Raw genomic sequence first — 21,782 nt, 5'->3', positions numbered from 1 at the left:
TCAAACGCATACACTTATTATAATTGAATCAACAATAGAATTATAATAGAAAGGAAATTATTGTGACACAGACTGTTTATGTCATGGCCATGTAAAACTATACAGAGTATGAGATTAAGTTTGTGTTGATAAACCATTTACAAAATGCAGTTTATTTCCTTATTGGCGATCTTTCCTGGTAAGTATGACACATGCCAATAATAGTTTTAAATTGTATGCCTTTTTAATTTAAGTTAATGTTTAACACGTGTATTGTCTTTTTTCTCTATGAATGCATTTTAAACAATTTCTAATATTTGATAGTCCTGATAATGTGGGGAAAACATATAGGAAAGTGACTTTAAACTAGGTTTTCGATATATCCCCGACGAAATATACTCGAACGCTAATTGTATCGTGATTTTTAACGAGTTTGTTTGTGATACTTGTCTATGAAGGGTAGCTGTTCACAGTGTTGATATGCAGACTTTTCATCATTATGTGCCCTCTTGCATGCAAAATAATTATGCGTATATAAAAAAATATTTAAAAATATATCCAAATCGGAACATACGTATTTTTTATTATTAACACAGTAACATATTTAGCAAAGATTGCGTAGGTGTGGGTCTCCATTTTCCAGCTATTAAGTTCTCACTTAAAGCTGTCCAATTGTTTATGAGATTTTGTTCTGTGAAGTGAAAACCGGAGCTCTCGGAGGAAACACACCTGTTCGATATTGTGACAACCTTCCATACTCACGTGCGCAGGCTGCGGGGATTGAACCTCGGTTCGATTAAGTGAAAAAACGCGTGTTCAAAATAATGCGCTTACTGTAAGCCGCAAAGCAATGATCGTTCTTTTTCAAACTTAAATGTCACGATTCATTTTCTTGCCCTTTTGAATAACAAAACAATCATTTGCAATAAACCATAAAGTTAAGGTTAACGCTTCCATGGAATGTGTGTACCTTTGGGACGTACTGCGAAATTTACAGTTAGTTTTAATGTCACGTTCTTGATCATTGTGGCAATTGCTATTCAACTAATGCGGTAGTGACGAAACACAGGTCGTTAATGCCCATAATTACATACAATATAACTTGATTTAAATTCAATATTGATGGGCTGTTTAAAAAATAGTTGAACCAAAACTTACAAAGATACGAAAAGTGTTCAATTCATCAAATTAAGTTGTGTTCGATTTACACAGCATCATTTCTTTTGTAGGTTTAAAGAATATGATATCCGAGCACAAAAGAAAATTGAAAAAAAGCAAATTATCTCTTTAGAAAAGAAGCGCGTATGCATATCCATTGGTGATATGTAATAAGACAGAAATGCTATTTTAATGCTATGCTGAATAACTGACCATTATCTCCTATATTATGTAACGGAAGCTATAGACAACACTTGCACTTCGCAGATAAGTATTTTTAAATTCGTTTATTTTGTTTTTGTAATTGAAATCGCAAATGTCATTTTATCATTGATTTAAAATACAGAAAATGTACATTAGTGTTGTATAACAATACACGTTCTTTGGTAACAAATACAGTTAAACGTGTCATGCCTGAGAATAATAAGTTAGCAATTACAATAATAGAACTTCAAAATAGTAACATTATTTTATAATTATTGGATATTCAATTGAAAAAAAAGTGCCCAAATTGCACTTGTTGTAAATATTTTTCTGCGTTTTGAAAGGACATTAATATCAAATTATTGTTCATTAACAACGTTAATATGCCAGAAAGTAAAAACGTTGAACGGCTTATAAAGTGATATTTGCAAACACTTTGATACGTATGCTTCATTGTTATATTTCTTGCCGACATGTTTACACAACGGGCTCCGGGTAATTATTGCGCCAAACGGAACTTGTTTAATAAAGAGCCGTGTAAATATTTGGACGATTCTGGCAATTCTGGATTTGTACGATATTATTAGCTTTGCACAGGAATCGATTGCTACCTTTACTTTCTATGTGTCACTTGACGGTTATTATCCACACGTCTGAAAAAGGTCCTTTAACAGCAGGTCGATGGTGCTGACGACGACTTTTAATGTAATTACAGAAAAATCTAACACCAATAATGATGCTGCATGATATGCTGAACTTTTGTTTGTTATTTGAAAATAACGTTCCTATTTTGCATATTTTTCATTTTATGTTTAATAGTATTTATTTATAATCTAATTTTGTGTTTCTCTTGACGTTTTGGTAAAATTAAACTCATCAAATATCTGATATAAATATACAAGCATTCTCTTATATGTGTTACGTATATGACGGGAGAAAAATAGTTTGTAATTAGCAGTAATAATTGTAACGTAAGTCAATATTTGTTGTACGTTAACAGTAGTATATTTTGTACACGTTATTAAAAGAAGTGCGCGTTTTTTATTTAATAGATTAGATTGATAAAATTTATGATGTTGTGGTACCTTTAATGACCTGGATTTTAACGAAATAATAATGTTTTCTACAAAGTAAATATGATTTCCACAATATCAATACTTTCAAGATGTTGAGAAGCGTATTTATCTTGATGTTTGAACAAACGGATTATACCGCGTTGCTTTTACACATAAGTTGATATGTTTCATGTTGGCTTCATAATGGATCTTTGCCTTCACTACCAAAAGTGGCAAATTAAGTCTTGGATAATTTTGTTTCATATCAAGTTTCCATTCAACGCGTGTGTCGATGCCCGACTATTAGTAACTTAATATCATCAAATGTATTGTGTCTTTCTCTCACGAAATGCGACATCCATCAGTAATGTTCACTCTGTTCGTTTTGAAAAAGAAAATATCGCTTTTTATATTTAAGAGAAAATAAGCAACAGCCATGATCGAATATAAGAGGAATAATGGTTGACAATAAAGCCAGAGGCAGTTCACTGTTCGTTATACTTGAATGAGTTTATTTCTTACATTCGTTATGTAGTAGACATTTATAACGTCAAATAGCATGTATTACGTATGTTAAATAGAAAATCAGAAAGAATCTAAACAATTCAGCGAGTGCTTAAAATTATAACTGTTATTATTTTGACACTGAAAACTTTAAAGTCTTGAGCGCTCAAAACAATTCATTTTATCATTGTATAATGACATGTTTTATGTGGATACAACGATATAAAAATGATAAAATCTCCGTACTCTAAATTTGTACACTCAAACAAAATGATTGCTTGGATCATCATCACATACAAATTTGCAAAAATGAAAGGTACCAAACAACATGTAATCCGATTTTACGGAATAAAAGTTAAGAACATTTTAACGCGCATAATATGAGTTTCAGCCCGAAAAAGTATTTGTCTGAGTAAACGGATTATCCATAAAATTGTTAATTAGTCCCCTATACTATAGGCTTATCCCGGGCCCGTACGTCTGTTAATCTGACCGTCCGACATAAAATGGATAACCTACTTATACGGTCAAGTTCAGCATTTCAGGTGTCAACATTGCACATTTTTTATTGCAAAAATAAGACTTATCTCCGTATATAGAAATATCGACGGTATTTTCCACTGAAAACATAAACTCATTCAATTAATGCAAATTCCCTCTTTTTCATAAGATATTTATCTGATAAAATGTTTTATGAGATCATTAAGAAAGAAAAATGCAAACAATTCCCAAGTAAAGTCGTGTGCAAGAATCAGACGGCTAGCTTTAAGAAAAATGTCAAGCTTACCGGTAAAAGGTCAAAATATGTAATTGTTAAAAAGGGCGTGGTACAGTGCCAATCAACATATAAAGCTGTATTCTGAAGCAAATAAAACAATTGATTTATTTTAAGCAAAGCAAATTTTGCCGGAAGGTATTATATGAACTTGGATTTAGTCGGATTATTTTCGACATATTGATTATTAATTGGGTTCATTTCCGTGCTTTTGTAAAACATCAACAAATCAAAAGATCAATTAGGTACATGAAATTATATACTTGTATAATACTTGTTTTATAGCCGGTTTTTGTAAGTAATGTTATTACGTACATGTGTTGGTATATAATTTTGTTCAAAACACCAATCACGTATTACAAAAATAAGAGAAATAGGAAGTCTACACGAAACGCAAGAAACACAAATAAGTTCCTTGACAAATATGTGTTTGTTTTTAAATGAATTAAAATGAATCGTAAACCAAATAATGATGCTCGTGCATGATTCAATTTGTATTGATAAATAATCTCTATAAATCGTCTATAATGTCACTAAAAATGCACATACTTATGTCTTACACTTTTAACTTTATTACCATTCGTGTGTTTAGGTACTCATTTTATTTGCAATTATGTGGATAATACTGACGTATGTTTAATGTTTTAGTTTAGTGAATTATTATCAGTTGATTGTATTATTTCAGATTTGTATGTTTTCTTTTGTGTTTGTCATATTAAACAATTTAGTTGACCATCTATAAACATGCTTTTTTAAAGTGTTGACAACGAAAAAAATACCAAATCTTTAAACGTTACAATGTTGTTTAAAGATAATTCAAAATTTTCAGAGCCTACAAAGGTCACACAAAAGAACAGTAAAATACAATTGGCCTATCGTATTTGCGTTTATATGTTCAAACGTTAATTTTATATAATTTGGCAGCACTTTCGATGATGAAATCGGCTTCATATGTCCGCGTACCGCTTATCTTCCGGCCTGTATTATTTAAGACAAATGGATAATTAAATATGAAAGAGAACAGTTCAAAACTAGAATAATAGCGAATGTATATAAATTATGCATGGGTGCTTCTCGCCCCAATATCTAATATAAAGTTTGGCAGGTGGTTAGGGTCCCTCTGATGGATATAGGTGATATTTTTCAAGCTTTATGATTCGATTTTACAAATACCATTCCAGCAGCGTTGTTAATTTCTCATGGGAGCGGCCGTGCATAATTAGTTTGGAACGTCATTGGAATACTTATAAAACAATATTTGCCAGTACACTGATGGACTTCGTTGAGCAAACTATATACGTAATTCAAATACTAGAAGTATGTCATGAAAACGCATGACATTTAAACCGTATGTGTGGCGCGTTTCTCGAAATCGTGTTACATATATACACTACAAACAACGACAATAAATATCGCAATTATCTGTAATTTTCGAGGAATATAATACCGGCGGCTAGAAAGTTCGCGAGTCGTCAGTGCTAGATGACATGGTACAAAAAGAAGAATGTCAAGTCTTGATGAAAATAAGTATGACGCATTACAGACCGCAAAATGGGGAAAATCGAAATTTGGAAAAAAACTTTTGCATTAAGATAATAGTTCAATGTGACATTTGTGGATGATATTTACATGTCGGTGTCTACGTTAAAAGCTACAAACCAACATTTCTTGTATATTAAGTGAAAGCAAATGAAATTATCGGTCAAGCAATACCACAAAACTACGCTTTTACTTATTATTAAAAAAAATATTCACATGATATATCGTATGCCAAATTATGTCTATAACTTTAAAAAAGCAGCAATGCCTACATATTGGTTCATAGTTTGAAAGTTCATACTTTGAATATATGTTGGTGAAATTCGTATACATAAACTTGAACGTGTGCATTGTCGATAACAATAAATGTAATAGACTTTTTCAACGCGGAACACATCTTATTAACTAATAGATCATAATATGTGGGCATCTTTAGCATAAAACACTGTTAACTTGAACTATTCTGCTTATACTTTGCATTTGTAAATGTGTAAACTGAATATTCTTAATTGACATGACGCCTTATCAGTGATCGCTCCGCCCACTTAATCACGTGGCTCAGCGGGAAGAAAACCTAGACAAGCTAACACCAAAATGGCTTCTTTGCCTATAGACTGCATATAGATTTACGCGATATTCCGGATGATTTATGGACTTGTTTAACACCATATTACACTTGTAAAGAGGTTGATGCCATTAAGTTATTCTGCAAATGCAAAAAAAATATGCTATTAAAGAAAACATCAGCTATTTATAACGGGTAAATCGGTACATTAAACACGCTCTCAAACGCTTGCGCGCTTACCGAAATCGAACCCGTTATTACGTGTAATGGTGGTATTTGCAATAAATTAACACTTCACCGGTATTTACCCGTGTTATTAACAAAATTATTACCGAAACACTCCCCCTTCCCGTGTATTTGACACGAAATAGCGCTTTATAACTGGGAATTCGGTCAATTTTTACGCGCTTTCTGACGCCGGGTGGGTACCTCAATCCCACATGTTATTGCGTATAAAAGTGATATTGATCATATTAAACATTGCTTATGGGACATTTATCAATCACTATAATTTAAAGTGCAAAAACAACACAGTAAGTTTGGACTAATATAAAATTAGCGTTGTACGAAATGGAATACGGTCAGGCTATTATAAATTTATAAGGCTACCAATATCAGACGCTCGCGCAGGTACCGACTTCCCCGAAGTTACTGCATTTATTGGTTAACTAATATCAGTAATAATAACTCTTTTACAATAGCATTTATCGATACGTCTTTATTAAAATAATAACAAAATGGTTTTCACTTGTTTCTGACACACACAGACACGCGATTTTTAACGGGGATTTCGTAAAGTTACACGAATTGGGTACCAAAATTCTCAATTATTTTACATGCACACGTGACATAATACATACTTAATAATGCTTAGTTATTGCTTATATGACATTTCAAGTTTGTGAAATAAATTAATGTTCTATAAAGGGGATCTCAGTAATTCTTGAAGCTTCCACTCGCTCTTGTCAAGACCGCATTGCCGCGTTGGAAATGATATAAATTTAATTCATCTAACTTATATTTCTGGATACCAAATGTCAGAGTTGCATTAACCTTTTTACACCGTTTTTGCCATATTTCATTTCCGTTTTTTAATCCGAACAAAATAAACGAAACTCGTTTAAAAAATGAGATCTAGGCATTCGAGCTCCTAGTGTGGATTAAAAGCGTTTATTGGTGACACCATATGACTTCAAATGTGTAGATACCGTTAATAAGATAATATATCACATGTCACCTTCAAATAACATGTATGATGTCAATTAAGTGCATTACTATCAGAGTAATAAAACACAGCATGAATTAGGCTTCATGCTGGGTTTCAGTTCTCGTAAAGTAATGCAGATGAACATGTCTATGATACGGTTAAGCGATATACCCGATGACTTTGGTGAACATTTTTTGCCGTATAGATGCTCTCTACGTCAACGAATTCAAGGAAGAAAATTTGCTAATGAGTCGTACATTGACTCTGTCCGAAATTTTAGGGGAAATAACGATGAAATCGACGTCAAATCCCGTATTTTCAGAAGTCAACGAAAGGGAGAGGATCCCCATACCGTGAATTTCTCGAAATAAATTCAATGTCACCAACTAATCTGTCAGGATATCGATTGTCCGAGTTACATAATCCCCATTGACACCGTTTAACCATTTTTAATCGTTTTTTTAAAGAGGAAAACAAAAGAAACTCGTTGGAATAAAAGTGAACCTAAACATGTAGCTTGTCTAGAAAATGGCGGACAGGTCGTTGCTAACGACTGCGCCCGATTAATCGATCGCTGATTGGTGGATCAATTCTAGTGGGCGGGGCGATCATAGATAAGGCGTCATGTCAATTTGATACAGATAGCTAACGGTAACACTTCTGTTAATGTTTCTTAAGCTTCATTTTAAATATATTTACAGTTTGGTTGTTGTGTCATGCCCTATGAATGAAATATTGCTTATATAACTAGAGCTGCTCTGAGACGCTTGGCTAGTCTCTTGTTTTGAAAGGACTATGTCTATTTTCTGTAAGTCGCCTGATAGTACGACCACAAAACATATTTGATGTTGAATACATGCAGTATTTATATAGTCTATGTAAACGAAAGGCTGAATATGTATTTATTAAAACAAGAACGGTAAACATTTTTTTACCGAATAGTTTTTTGCTAAGTTTAATTAACATTGAAAGCTTAACTACGTACGCACACATTACAAGCGCAACACCTCCATTCATTTTTAAGATAATAAGCGGAAACTTTTTTCAGTGAAAATAACCTTGACTCAACTGGCCCCAAATGCAATTCCACCGACGCCGACCTTTGTTTGGGTTATATAGCTCGGACAATGGTGACCTAAAAACGCAAAGGTCAATCTTGAATGCTGATGTACAGACATCAAGCACGCAGAGTAAAATATTTGCTATGATATGCAGTTGCAATTATATGTTCGAGTCCTTATTTATTGCGTGCAATCAGCTATAGCCGACGTGGAAATAATTGAAAAGTCCCTTACAGATGCGTAACCTGGAGAGTTTTATTACACCTTGACATATACAAACGTCCTTTGCTGTTTGTGTTCACTGTTTTGTATGTTCCATGTGAAAGTGAATTGTGAGATTATTTAGACTTGTACTGTATTGTTTTTTAACTTCCTTGTAAGCAGAAATAATATGCAAAAAAATGCAAATGGTTGGTAGACCTCTGTAGTTAAACTCAATAGTGTTCCTTATCAGATTTGGATGCAGGACGTTGTAATTACATTCATGAACATGTACATTAATTTAATTCTACTTAAAGAGGTTGGACACAAATGGATATTCTTCTTTTGTATTCAATTCATCAACACATTACTTTTTTGTACTGTGCTGGATACATGTGATTTGCAATTTAATGATTTTAACTTAGACACACTATTTTTAATTATTTTTTGTGATGCCTTTTTTCCAAGACACGAAAACTATTCTGCGAAAAACCAATTATATATTTGTTATGAACTAACCATAACGAGCGTTTACATGCCGTATATAACAACAAACTTATGTGTAATACAGTAACATGTTATTACAGTTTATAATTACACTTTTATGCTGCTGAAATTCTTTATTTTATTGAATGAAATGGATCACACAAACTTTAGAAGAAAATTAACTATTGGGCACTGAACAAGGTAAGTCATTTGCCAAGCATTACTCCTTTAAGTCACCGGGAAACCGAGTACCCAACCCGCAATTGTTTTCCTTCAGAAAAATTACAACACCAAGAATGGCTAATCGGCATGTGGTTCGTTTGAATTTTCCGAACTTTGGTACAATTTGTATGGATCTTTAAAAACGTCTGTTTGTGTAGTTTTAAAGAAACAAAATATCAAACTGTATTAAAGCAGTTTCCTTTTGTTCAAGTACATATTAAACTGTATTTGTTACACGCGTTGTCTGTTTTTAAAAAACGCGAGGCCAACATTTGCTTTGTAACATTTTCTTGTGGTTATCCACTGAGTCTGTTTTAAATAGTACCACTTTTATAAAAATCGTCCAAGCTCCAGGTATTGAGTATAGTTTTTTTTGCAAATGTACGTGTCTTCTCTTAATCGTCTTTTACATCATCACTCATCGGAGTGACCTGTGGCCTCTTTGTCCTCTTGGTCTTCCACCCAGTCGAATAAAACATACAAGCTATATAGATAAATGATTTATTTTAAATAAAACATAACAAAACAAATAAAACAATTTTAAAACAGGCTTGTTGCAACTGGATTCTTACTTTTTATATGTTCTATTATTTCAAAAAGAGTGGATGACTGTTGAATCTCTAAGTAGTTTTGCTTTCAGAAAGAAAGCCGTCGGCCCGAAACTTGTCACTGTTTCTAAGCTATTCAGTGTTAAGGTTGCCTAGTGCAATTTATCTGAACTTAATACTTATAAATAAAAACGATTAGACTAGATTATGTGTGACTCCGTCGTGTCAGTGGAATCATAACCATGATAACGGCCTATTGGTAGCCATTAATTACAAATGACGGCAATACGATATGATGTTGTTTGTGTCGTTGCGCTGTTCGTTCCATTGCGATTGCTACTGTACATGATATATTTTTTGCCATACATATAATTAAAAATCAAACAAGAGCTTTTATGGTTTTGCTTTTAAATATATGCGTATTTGATTCCTCCTCTATTACCTATTTTACCCATAATACTAAACCATTGCGCTCGTTGTTTTATTTAAAAAAAACACGTTCCTTCATTGTATGTCTCTTAACGTATATGCGTTTACATAATAGGAAGTGCATTAAAATCGGAACGCGTTTGAAGTGAGTGCCGTTTGGTGACATTAAATTATTTTCCTGAGTTAAAACACCAGACGCATTAATATGTGTCGTGTATCAATAATTTTTTGACATTTTCGATTATGGTTTGACATTTACGGTACTGTTCATCAATCAAACATTAACAATGAAAATTTCGTGGAAAACTTTCATAAAATTCACAATGTCTTGAAATGTGTGTAACGAATACCCGATACACATGAAATGTTGCACGTTGTATTATGGCTATACTGTATTTGATTCATCTTAGTGCCATAACCTATTCGTTCACTTTATAGTTCAAAGATCAATGCCTGAATACAACACTTGTGAATGAAATCTTAAATCTTAACAAACATTTACATGTTTTCATTCAGTGACGACTAATCTAACCGATATGTATTAAATACAAAAACGCACATTATTAGAAAGTAATATGCACTAAAAATCCTTCAAAAAAAAACAACAACAACATTTGTTGATATTTTAATTACCATATGCCGGACTCGCCGCAGGAAAATTTAACTTTTAATTCGGTTATGACACCCGAGAAGGCGCACATAGGTAACTGTTCATGCTCTTCCGGACACAACCGGGCGAATGTTTTATAATGAATAATGCTTAACATGTGTTTGTTTTAGAAATCTCGTTTCAAAAGAGAATAATTTTGGCACCGTTTCTCAACCATACACCTATGAATAATTGCCCATTGGCAATATTGACAAATTTACAGGCACGCGAAGATACATTTAACTGTCTTTTGTGTGTGTCTATGCTAACATTTTCAGAACAATTGTTCTATTAAATAAATCAGTACAAATTTCAGTCTGAGCATTTCGTGGTTACCGGGAAGAGAATATATGTACTCACGGGACTGGTTCTCTGTTTTGTTATGTTATATATTCGTTAGTATCTGAAATAAATCAAGTCGTCTAAGCACTCTTCAACATTTAATTGCGGAGGAGATGGATATTTTCTATTGTGAGATCGATGCATGTTACTCATTACCGTTTATTTCTATGCCATTGCAATGCGCCTTCCATGAACTTTCATAAGGGTTAAAGACCTGAACGTCTTTCTTAATCAAGCCACACGCCAACCGTTTGCTAGATTCTAGTGTTAAATCGCCTTCAGACGTATTATTATTTTATCAGTACAGCAATATTTATATTTTCTAAATTAAATTGTGTCAGTAAATGGTTTTGTGCCATTTTCTTGTTATTTTAACATATTTATTTAATATTTACCAACAATAGGTTGTCCTCACCCTTAAATATAGTTCCAATATGTTCTGTTCGAATTGCCATTAGGCTTCAACCAAAACGGGTTTTTATTTTAAGAATTTTGTTTATTTTTAAACGCTTAAATTATTTTGACTTAAAATGATTTTTTTAAATAAAGTGTCGTTTGACGTTTGTTTCAAACGAGATATTGCTCGTTTGTTCTTATTTCATGGTTCAGTGGATACGACAAAAAATACAAAAAGCCATTCAAATATATATTAATTAATCTTCGACGCCAATACCACTTCACAACTAATCTGTGTGGTATGAGTCTATATCGCCCCCTTGTCGCAAAAAGATACCATGTGACATTGAAATTGGAAGGCAAATGGTACCATTTTGCACCAATGGGACGATATGCCCTATCGTTAAATGAGGTTAATTATTGGCTGTTGAGTCATTACTTGTTTTCACACAGTAAGTTCTGATCATCAATGGCTTATCACTCAACCTTTGAGCTCATGTTATGACAATATGCATTGCTTAGAGCCAGCTCAGATCGAGCATTATACACAAATTAAATCATTTTATTTATTAGTGAAATGTTTGTCAGTAAAACAACATTTTTCATCAATGAGGGTTTTTATTTTTAAATATCTAAGCGTGTTGGTGTTTAACCAATGACTGGACTTGGTGTTATTTATTCATTTTGAAACACCTAACTCATCGTTCATACCGTTTGAAACTGTGTCATAAGTAATAGTAACCATAACTATTTCATTTGAAGCTGCTGCTTCTGTCCGTATAAAACATATATAACATATGGACATTTTTTTGGTTAAAACAATATTTACTTGATCAATCTGATAAACATATCATTATTACTTATAGGCATCCCATATAAAGCATGCATTCAAAGAATTGGGGGTTTAAACCAGATTTAGGAAAATCTAGACCATTTTCGTGTTTAAATAACTTTAAGAATGAACAGGCGGATAAATTGGACTAACTTCAGAAAGAACCTTAGTAGGTGGTGTAGGTAAAATCTTGAATTTTACATATTTGTATAGTTCCTTTACTTGATTGACATGGTTACAAAGCTATGGAAGCATTTCCGTGAACTCTAATACACTCTGATAGTGGAGAAATCTTTTAGTAAGCGATCAATCTTGCTTTGCCACTTATGGACATGTGGAGTTATTTGACAGTATAGGAGAAAATGCGATAAACTAATCCGTTCAAGATTGTGTTATTTTATTCTGGCTGCTGAGAAAATTATTTCGTGGAGATCACTATGTATACCAGAAGAGTCACTCTTGCTTGATTTTGCATATGTTTATAATTACATGTACGGTGATATCTGCTCACTTCTAAACGAGGATAGTACTGAAAAGTAATGGTTAGTATAAATGGATTTGAAACAAAACTGATGACACAATTAAAATGTCTAAAGTTTGCTATGCATACCTATTTAAAGATTTATAACAATGTAACTTGACTTAAGAATTGTGTCATTTTACTTTATTTGAAATATTTAGTAATGATATTTCTAAATTAAGGAATATACTCGATTTCATATATCATGCCTGAGTACGTGTAATAACAAATAAGGAATGGCCTTTTGTGATAACACGTATGAAGAGAATTATTTTTCGACGAAAAAAGGAGCAGATGACCTACTTATGTTCTTTTCCGAATGCATAAGGATGCTTATACACTATTTTGACCCAGTATTAAATTCTATCAATATTTATTTTCGATTATGTAATGTATTTTTATAGAATTCCTGGTATGTATTATATAATTGTGACACAATTGTACGTTATACAAACTGATATCATATCATGAAAGAGACAAATACGTGTGAAGAGGCGCACGAATGTTTAATGTTACTTATGAATATATTATTTTGTAATACCAAATTAGTGCCATTAGTAGATGAAATATACATTTCTGTTAGAAATGTCGGAGATAATAAACTGTTAAATCCAGATAGGAGTAACATACAAATAATAAATAAGTTTTACACGGACAATAACGGTTGTTATATTATGTACAGCTTCTTTTTTACTCCTCGTTTTTTTTTTGGAAGAACGCCAGTAGAAGAAATTTTACAGACAATACCGATACTAAACAATAAATTGTTTTTAATGACATGCATATGCTGAAATAAAGAAGGTATTTAGTCCATTATAAACATTCGTTTGCTGATTGCTGGATGTGTTTTAAAATAATTAAAATTTCAAATTGACACATTGTTGTGTCGAATTACTGATCGATAATGGTTATTCATTATACAAGCTTTCATGGTTCAGCCCTTCCAAATAAACCATTGCTAGTAGCCTCGCTGAATATAAAGTAAATACAAATAGGTCAGACATTTATGGTTTTCGTCGAGTTTATAATTTGTAATGCAACACGTAATATTATTGTGTTCGAATAACAGTACAAATTATGATATATTTGAAAACAAAACGCAAACACACCAGTTTCTTGAAAAAATAAAAATTACCATTAACAAATCACGAACATGGTCAGCAATTTTGCTTACATAATTATACGAACGACTAGAAAGATGTCGATTCGTCCATGTTAGATGATAAAGGACAAAAGTTAGTTCGCGATAGAGCTAATAAGTACATACTAGGGACGACAAATAAGAATGAATACATGTTAAATGTCCTATTGAACGGTGTCGAAGTTATTATTGCAGAAGGAAATTACATCTGTCTACGCTTATTTGTATGGCTCGTAAGCACAATAATTGTCAAAATATACGAACGATACTTCTTCTTATATTCATAATTCAGTTCAAATATACGAACGATACTTCTTCTTATATTCATAATTCAGTTCAAATATACGAACGATACTTCTTCTTATATTCATAATTCAGTTCAAATATACGAACGATACTTCTTCTTATATTCATAATTCAGTTCAAATATACGAACGATACTTCTTCTTATATTCATAATTCAGTTCAAATGTGATATATAAAAATTACATAGGACACACAAAAGCTTAACTAAAATGTACGCATTTATTATGAAGAGGGCAATGCAATAGGTAATAAATGTTTCTTTCATCAGGGAACCCTGACCGTGAAATCCATTTCTCATTTCTCATTCTTTAACGATTCGCTACAGAAATAGTTTGAAGCATCGATAATCTGGAAGGGGTTAGATTGGATATGTCGACATTCGCTTCTTTTAGTTTAGTTAACTCTTTCAGTGCTGGAACCGAATTTTGAAGGCCTTTGCAAACCGTTTGGATCCAGATGAGACGCCACAGAACGTGGCGTCTCATCAGGAACCAAACTGTTTGCTATTCTGATAGTATTCTTTGAAAAAAAATCGAAGAAAATGCTAATTTTAGAAATTCAGCAGACGACATTTTAGCAGACGACAAATTTCCCAGCATGCAAAGGGTTAATTGGTGTTATCGGTCGTGTATCTCTTTTTCACCTTAGGTATGTACATACACATGGCCATTCTGTTTGCACCAAACTATTGAGTAGTACAATCGTTAGTACGACAAGACGTATTCTCATTTATACCTGATAAGATGAGGCGATTTCTTACATCAACCCCAATCAATTGAAAACAATTTTATTGGAATATACTAGAGTACATAATCCAAAAATAACATGAATGATTAAGTAATTCAGTGATGAATATCACTTATATAAACAAAATTATAGACAATCTAAACATATTATAAATTGGGATGCACATACGTATTTAGGAAACAAGTTATTATTTATAAAAACATGTAGTCGTATATAATATATTCAAAGCATTAGTAAAGAAAACACTTTTTGCGGTATGTTACTCCACATTATGAATATGCATTTTTTATGTCTAATGGACCTTTTCACATATATTTCATACGTTGTATTTTTGTTTATCATGCCACTAATATCGGCCGGATACAAAGTCGCTTGATAGATACAAAACAACATGTTACTGTCCTATCGTTTCGTAAAATGTCATGTGAAGCTTAACATCAAATAACGAGCAGTTTGGGCTAGCCGTTGTTATTCGTGTGGAACCTTATAGATTACTTAGAACATAGATCAGTAAAGATACGAATCTGTATTTCAGTGGGAATTAATATGTTATTTGACGTTGAACGTGACATTGAAGACGTCATGATCACGTGCAATTAATATTTGTGAAATACGTTTTTATGTGTTGTTGTCTAAAATATAATATGTCCTGATCTCAATATTTTTGTCTTGAATAATCTGATTCATTTTAAGATTTTTGTGTGTGACTCAATTGTTGCTCATAAATAATGTGACGTGCCTCCAAACATTGACTGTTGCTGAACTTAAAAATAAGGAATATGACGTGGCTGTCGTGTTCCGATTGGCTGTATCGGACGAGTTGATTGTGTTATATTTCTCAAGCCCGAAGTGCAAGCGCCATACAATTTCACACAGGCAACGACTGCGATACAAACCATCGGAAAAACATAATCATGAAGTATATTGCTAACTTAATAAAATGCTCGATATTAAGTCCTTCACATATTAAATTACTGGGACTGGGGACAAGATTTGTGTGAGTGTTTGTAAAACATATTCAATTTATTTAACTTAAGTTTAGTGTCGTGTCTAAAAGACGTTTTATTTGTAAGAAAACGTTACAAAATTGTATTCTTGTACATACATTGATTTTAGGTGAATATGTTTGACGAGAAATACACGATTTGTTTCAACACGAACACAAGACAGTCTCGTATTTGCAAAGAGACGATACCTATGATGAAAATATTAGTTGTTACTGCCGTGATAAGTTCGTTATTATATGTACTTAATCAGGCGACATCAAACAACTTTTGAAAATTGTATTTTCAAGATGGAGTAACCAGAGATGCTCTATTCTGAGAATGACATATGTTTGACCGCGAAGAACTGTTTAAAATCGCGCGCGGCGTCCTGAAGTTGCTCATTACCGTGTATTTGCAGAGCAATTGTAATATGACTGCCTTGATCCTTCGTATTGGTTAAAAAGCCCTAAACGTCTTTCTTAATTAAGCCATGTATTGATCAGATTGCAGTTTCGAGCCACCTTTAATTGTGATGTAATTGTTTCTGTAAAACAGCATGTCACTAAATATTGAGACGAATTTGTTCTATTGTTGTTGTTGTTTTTGTGCTGAGTTGTGTTCTAAAGGTGTATTCAAATCAACACTTCGTAACTTGGAATGTTGTTTTGATTAGTTCTGTATTGTTATTTTATTTCTCTATTTCTCTCTATTTGATAAATATGTAAATAACTTGTTCAATATGATACACCATATTGCATTTTGACGCATATTCACTGCAAATTTAGTTTTGAAGTGGCAAACAAGTATAATAAATGCAAAATACATACTTATACATATACGAGATAAATAAACTCCTGTTTTTAAAGTTCTTTTCCTTGATAAATGAACGTTTTATTTAACATAACCTTTGGTTTTATTAAGTTTTAGTCGATTGTTTCGAAATTTGCGACGCGTGTTGGTCCATATTTGTTGACGCAAATATCATTTCAAACCCGCTATTTTCATTTCTAAGTAAACGTTATTTGCCTTATCGCTGATTTAGTTCGAAGTTTAACTACTTTTCCCAACAGTTATGTATGATTTACAATAGCGTATGTGTGCTTTCATTTAAAAGATAGCTTCGATCAAAATTTATGACGAATATCTTTAAAAAATACACATTTGTTTCTATTTAAATCAAACCACATGTTTCACAAGTTAAATATATTTCCGTTATTAACATGTATGAATTATCTTCAATGAACAATTAGCTGTTCAATAAACTAGGAGTACGGTTATCGAACTGTTCGCGATGAACAATTACAATAAAGACCCGCAATATGTTCAGTGTTTCGAAAATGATTCTCAAACGTGTGTATTTCAGTTTCCTGACCTCTTTATCTTGAAGCAGTTCGAAAACTCTGATAATGAGGATAAATCTTCAAGTACGCGATCTATCTCGCTTTGAAACTTATGGACGTGTCGAATTAGTTGACAGTATGCAAAATATGCGATAACCTAATACGGTCCTGATTTTTTTGTTTACATACAGCCTGGTTGGAAAATATTTTTAAGGGTAGATATTTGGCACAGAATATGATGATTTGGCTTAGATTGCTATATGGCAGAGAAATAATGATGTTTGCGTCTTTGCAATTTATGAAACGAAGATTTAAAAATGTTTTCTAAGACTATATATTTGATACCACCTGACACCGGGTTGGAATTCTTACTTCCATCTTAAGGCGACCGAGGAAAGCCAACGACGTCGTGAAAACTTTTTATATCTTATGCGGATCGACCGATACAAAACCAGGTGTACAGAAAAGTCCGTGTGAAGAACTCTGGCCTTCTCGACCCTAAAGGCATCTGTTGTGTCTATGATCGTAGACAGCTTTTCATAGTGCGTTATAAAGATAATTTTCTTTCACCATAGATTCTCCATTGTTTACGTTCAGGTCGATTCTGAAGAGATTTTTTGATTTTCGCCTTAGTTTGACTTTCTATGAGTCTGCCACTGCTACTATATGTATATAATTGCGAGTGCGACCTTGACGCAGAGGTATTGCAGTATAAACGGAGTGAAAACTCAAAGCCCGTGTTGATAACGCCGCGTACACATTGTACAGCAGTACTCCCGGATTGATGCTTGGTGAAGTATGTTTTTTAAAGAAATGTGCCTTCCTTCTAGTATGGGTGTTTTTCTAAAACTTACTATTTTGATCGTAGAAAGGGTTCCAATGCGAACAAACTCAAAAAAGAAATAATACAATTTTTACAAAATTCCGTGCAACAAGAGTCCACATGATATCTATCGTTTTCGTGGAGTTTGATATTTTACACGCACAAAACAAGTTACAGTGTGTAGTCAGAATGTTCATATATACAATATAACAGTGGCGAATTGTAAAAACTGATAACAGAGGCCATATCCTTAATGTCACAGATATAAACTATTTCGTAACCATACATAGTGGCTATTGTCTTTACGTTTAACCGGGATCTAATTTCGGCGGTTTTAAAGATCAAGTCGTCAGTCTAAGATGAAAAAGTACAAGAAGAAGATTGTCAATTTGGATTGAAATAAGTAAGACGCACAAGGTATAAACCGTGAAATAAGAAACACATTTGCATGAACGATCATGTGAGTTCAAAGTAATTCGTAGCTAACTTTTACATGTATCACTAAAGCACACACACACATTGTGTTTTAATTTAATATTCACGTATTATGTGTTTTTTCCAATGGTATTTTTCTCATGGGAAAAGCATATAAGAATATTGTCTAGTCTGTTATTGTTCCACAGGGAAATAAATTAGCACGTATTAGAAATTCTTTACTGCTTAATTTCTCTTTAATATGCCTTACAAATATACTTAATGTGTCAATACGCTTTAGCGATAGACTATATATCTGTGTTATCTTTATTTAGGTCTTGAGTAACAAACTCTAAAGATAGTAATCTTATATGAATAATAATTATCATGTATTCGTATGAAGCATTTGAGTTACAACAAATGTACATGGACAAAAATGTTCATTAACTTACCTTGTGTTGTCGTATGCCTTTTGTATAGAAATAAGTTATACTATGCAATTTGATATTGTTAACTTAGTAATTTTCGGAATGGATTATGTCCAAAATTGATTTGAAACGAACTGAGATTTAATCCCGTAATGCGCTAAAATAGTAATACATTGTGTAAGTTTAGTTTCATTCTTCTGACATTCAAAACTCAGTTGAAATATTGTACCGGTATTATGCGAAAGAATAGGGCACAAAAAAAGATCTTCAAATTAACTCTTCTGTTATGAACAGGGCAGCACAATTGGCAATAAATGTTTATTTCATCGGAGAACTCTGACCGGGAAAACCATTCCTCATTCCTTAATGGTTTGCTACAGAAATACTGTGACAGCAAGCATCTATAACCAGGGAGGGGTTACTTGTGATATTCTGAAATGCGGTCCTTTTGGTTTGTTAAATTGGTTCTACATATATGTGTTCATAGACTTTTCAATCTAAATACTTGACTACTATTGCATTTGTTATCATGTGATAGTGTGTGGCTATTTCTTATATCAGATGAATAACGTGAAGTCAATCTTATTGACACACACTTTTGTAGATAGCCATGCCAACAAAAATAAACATAATAACACTGTAACTCGAATTGATGAGGACCATGATGAAGCCTTTGATATTTGTATAACTTCTTTATTTATATTCATATAACGGCTTTTAAGCATGCATTATAATGTGAATAAAACTTGTTTCGCTATATGTATTCAATAATTTAATAAACGTAAGTATGTAATGCATTTTACATAGTTGCATGCAATATTTGTGTGAATGTAACACATAATTGATAATAAAAAGTTGAATTATTACATAAAATGGGATCAACTCTTACGTTTGGTCTTTCCTGCGTCTAAGACCTTCAGATTATAGTATCAGTAAGTATTTTACTATTAAGTTCTCTTTGAGCAGATTCTTTTTATAAATATGACCTGTGCCAGCTGTCATTCAACTTTCATCAAATAACCATATTTATTATACAAATGTCGACGTGAAATATTCTTAATTGTCAAGTATAATATCAGTATGAGTCACTTGCCCTAAACGAAAGGTCAAATAGTTAAAACAACATGCATGGTAAATATATAACTAAGATGTATAATCAGTGCAATATAACTTTCCATTACTTTGATTTGTGTGACGTTTGTTTGTTGATCGATCTCACATGGTGCACGCTAATTACCGTTTATTTATTCTGCCACTACGTGATGTATTGAGTACCAGATAAAGTCACACAGGGCTCACAATAATGTTTGACTTGCTACTGAGCTACGACGCTCGGAAGCGCGCATATGGATAATTGCCTCATGTTCTTCCGTCAACAAACAAACGTTCATTCTAAAAGAAAATGCGGAACATTTGATCTCCCTATGTTTATCCGAAAATATCAATAAAAAAATATTTGTTATATAAACATGCTAAATCGTTGAAAAAAAAACATCAAAGAAGCCATTGTATAATTTGGAGTTAAATGTTCAGTATGTTATTAGGGAATTTTATCAATCGCTGTATTTAGTCTTGTTTTTATTTTTTTGACAAACACAACTGAATTATAACAAGTGTTCTTTTTCAGATCATTACTGTCGTACCTTAAATAAATCAAGACCTCTGAAGCTTTCTCTAGCACCTCATTTCCAAAGCGGGGTAACCTAAGACGCTCTATTCTGAGATTGACGAACGCTCGACCTAAAAGAGCTGTTTAAAATCGCGCGCGGCTTCCTAAAGTTGCTCATTACCGTTTGTTTGCAGAGCCATTGAAATATGACTTCCTTGATCATAATATTGAAGACTGATTTAAGCACGAACGTTTTCCTAGTTAATACAATCAGATATGTTCAGCTGCTTTAAAGGGGCATTTTCACAGATTTTGGCATTTTTTTAACTTATTCATTAAATGCTTTATATTGATAAATGTAAACATTGGATCGTAAAAGCTCCAGTAAAAAATCAAGAAAAAAATAAAAAAAAAAGGAAAAGAACATTGCCCGGAGCAGGTTTCGAACCAGTGACCCCTGGAGTCCTGCCAGAGTCATGAAGTAAAAACGCTTTAGCCTACTGAGCTATTCCGCCGAGTACACATTCATGACGTATTTTATACCTTATATAAGCAATCTTCGTTGTTTCACAAAATTTAACGACAAAAATAGAACTCTCCAAATTATTCAATCATTTCGCGTTGCAACGCTTTATAATGTTTAGGTTTTAAAATCGTCAAAAGATGCATAGAATGGCTATATTAGAGCATGGTTAATGTTCAGTATTACTGTTTCCTCACAAATATCATAACTAAAACGAAAACTTACGAATCTGAAACAACTTTTTTCAATTTTGTCAATTTAACAAAGCGTGAAAAGATCCCTTTAAGATACATAGCCAATGTAACTTTGCTATGATTTTATCTGTTTTCTGTTTTTCTGAATTGCAGAGTTCTACATCCAAGCTAACCTCTCGTGGCTTGTCATTAAGTACTTTATTTGAAGACAATTCAATGCTTATTAAGAATACTGTGTTAATGCACTACAAAAATTATCATTTAAATGGTGATTTGTTAAGATGCTGCTGCTGCTACTTCTGCTGCTTCTGCGGCTGCTGCTGCTGTTGTTTATGATGATGATGATGATGATGATGAGGATGATGATGATGAGGAGGAGGAGGAGGAGGAGGAGGATGATGAGGATGATGATGATGAGGATGATGATGATGATGATGATGATGATGATGATGATGATGATGATGATGATGATGATGATGATGATGATGATGATGATGATGATGATGATGATTATGATGATGATGATGATGATGATGATGATGATAATGATGATGATGCCTGCTTAGCTAAGCGCATGTTTGATTAAAAGTCGCGACAAT

At 32.8% G+C, this 21,782-nt stretch overlaps 1 protein-coding gene across 1 annotated transcript in view; it reads left to right on the top strand.

Annotated features, from left to right (window-relative positions):
* LOC127877974 (limbic system-associated membrane protein-like) overlaps positions 1 to 21,782 on the top strand; it is a 50,527-nt gene that overhangs the window by 530 nt on the left and 28,215 nt on the right. Inside the window, exon 1 of the mRNA XM_052424306.1 lies at positions 1 to 178. This exon is cut by the window's left edge and continues 530 nt beyond it. Within this exon, the coding sequence (XP_052280266.1) occupies positions 145 to 178 (34 nt within the window). The 5' untranslated portion in view covers positions 1 to 144. The remainder of the gene's footprint in view (positions 179 to 21,782) is intronic.

This window comes from Dreissena polymorpha, chromosome 4 (genome assembly GCF_020536995.1).
Source record: "Dreissena polymorpha isolate Duluth1 chromosome 4, UMN_Dpol_1.0, whole genome shotgun sequence".
NCBI classification, from domain to species: Eukaryota; Metazoa; Mollusca; class Bivalvia; order Myida; family Dreissenidae; genus Dreissena; species Dreissena polymorpha.
Note: the sequence above shows the minus strand (reverse complement) of the source record. Positions and strands in the feature narration are given on the sequence as shown.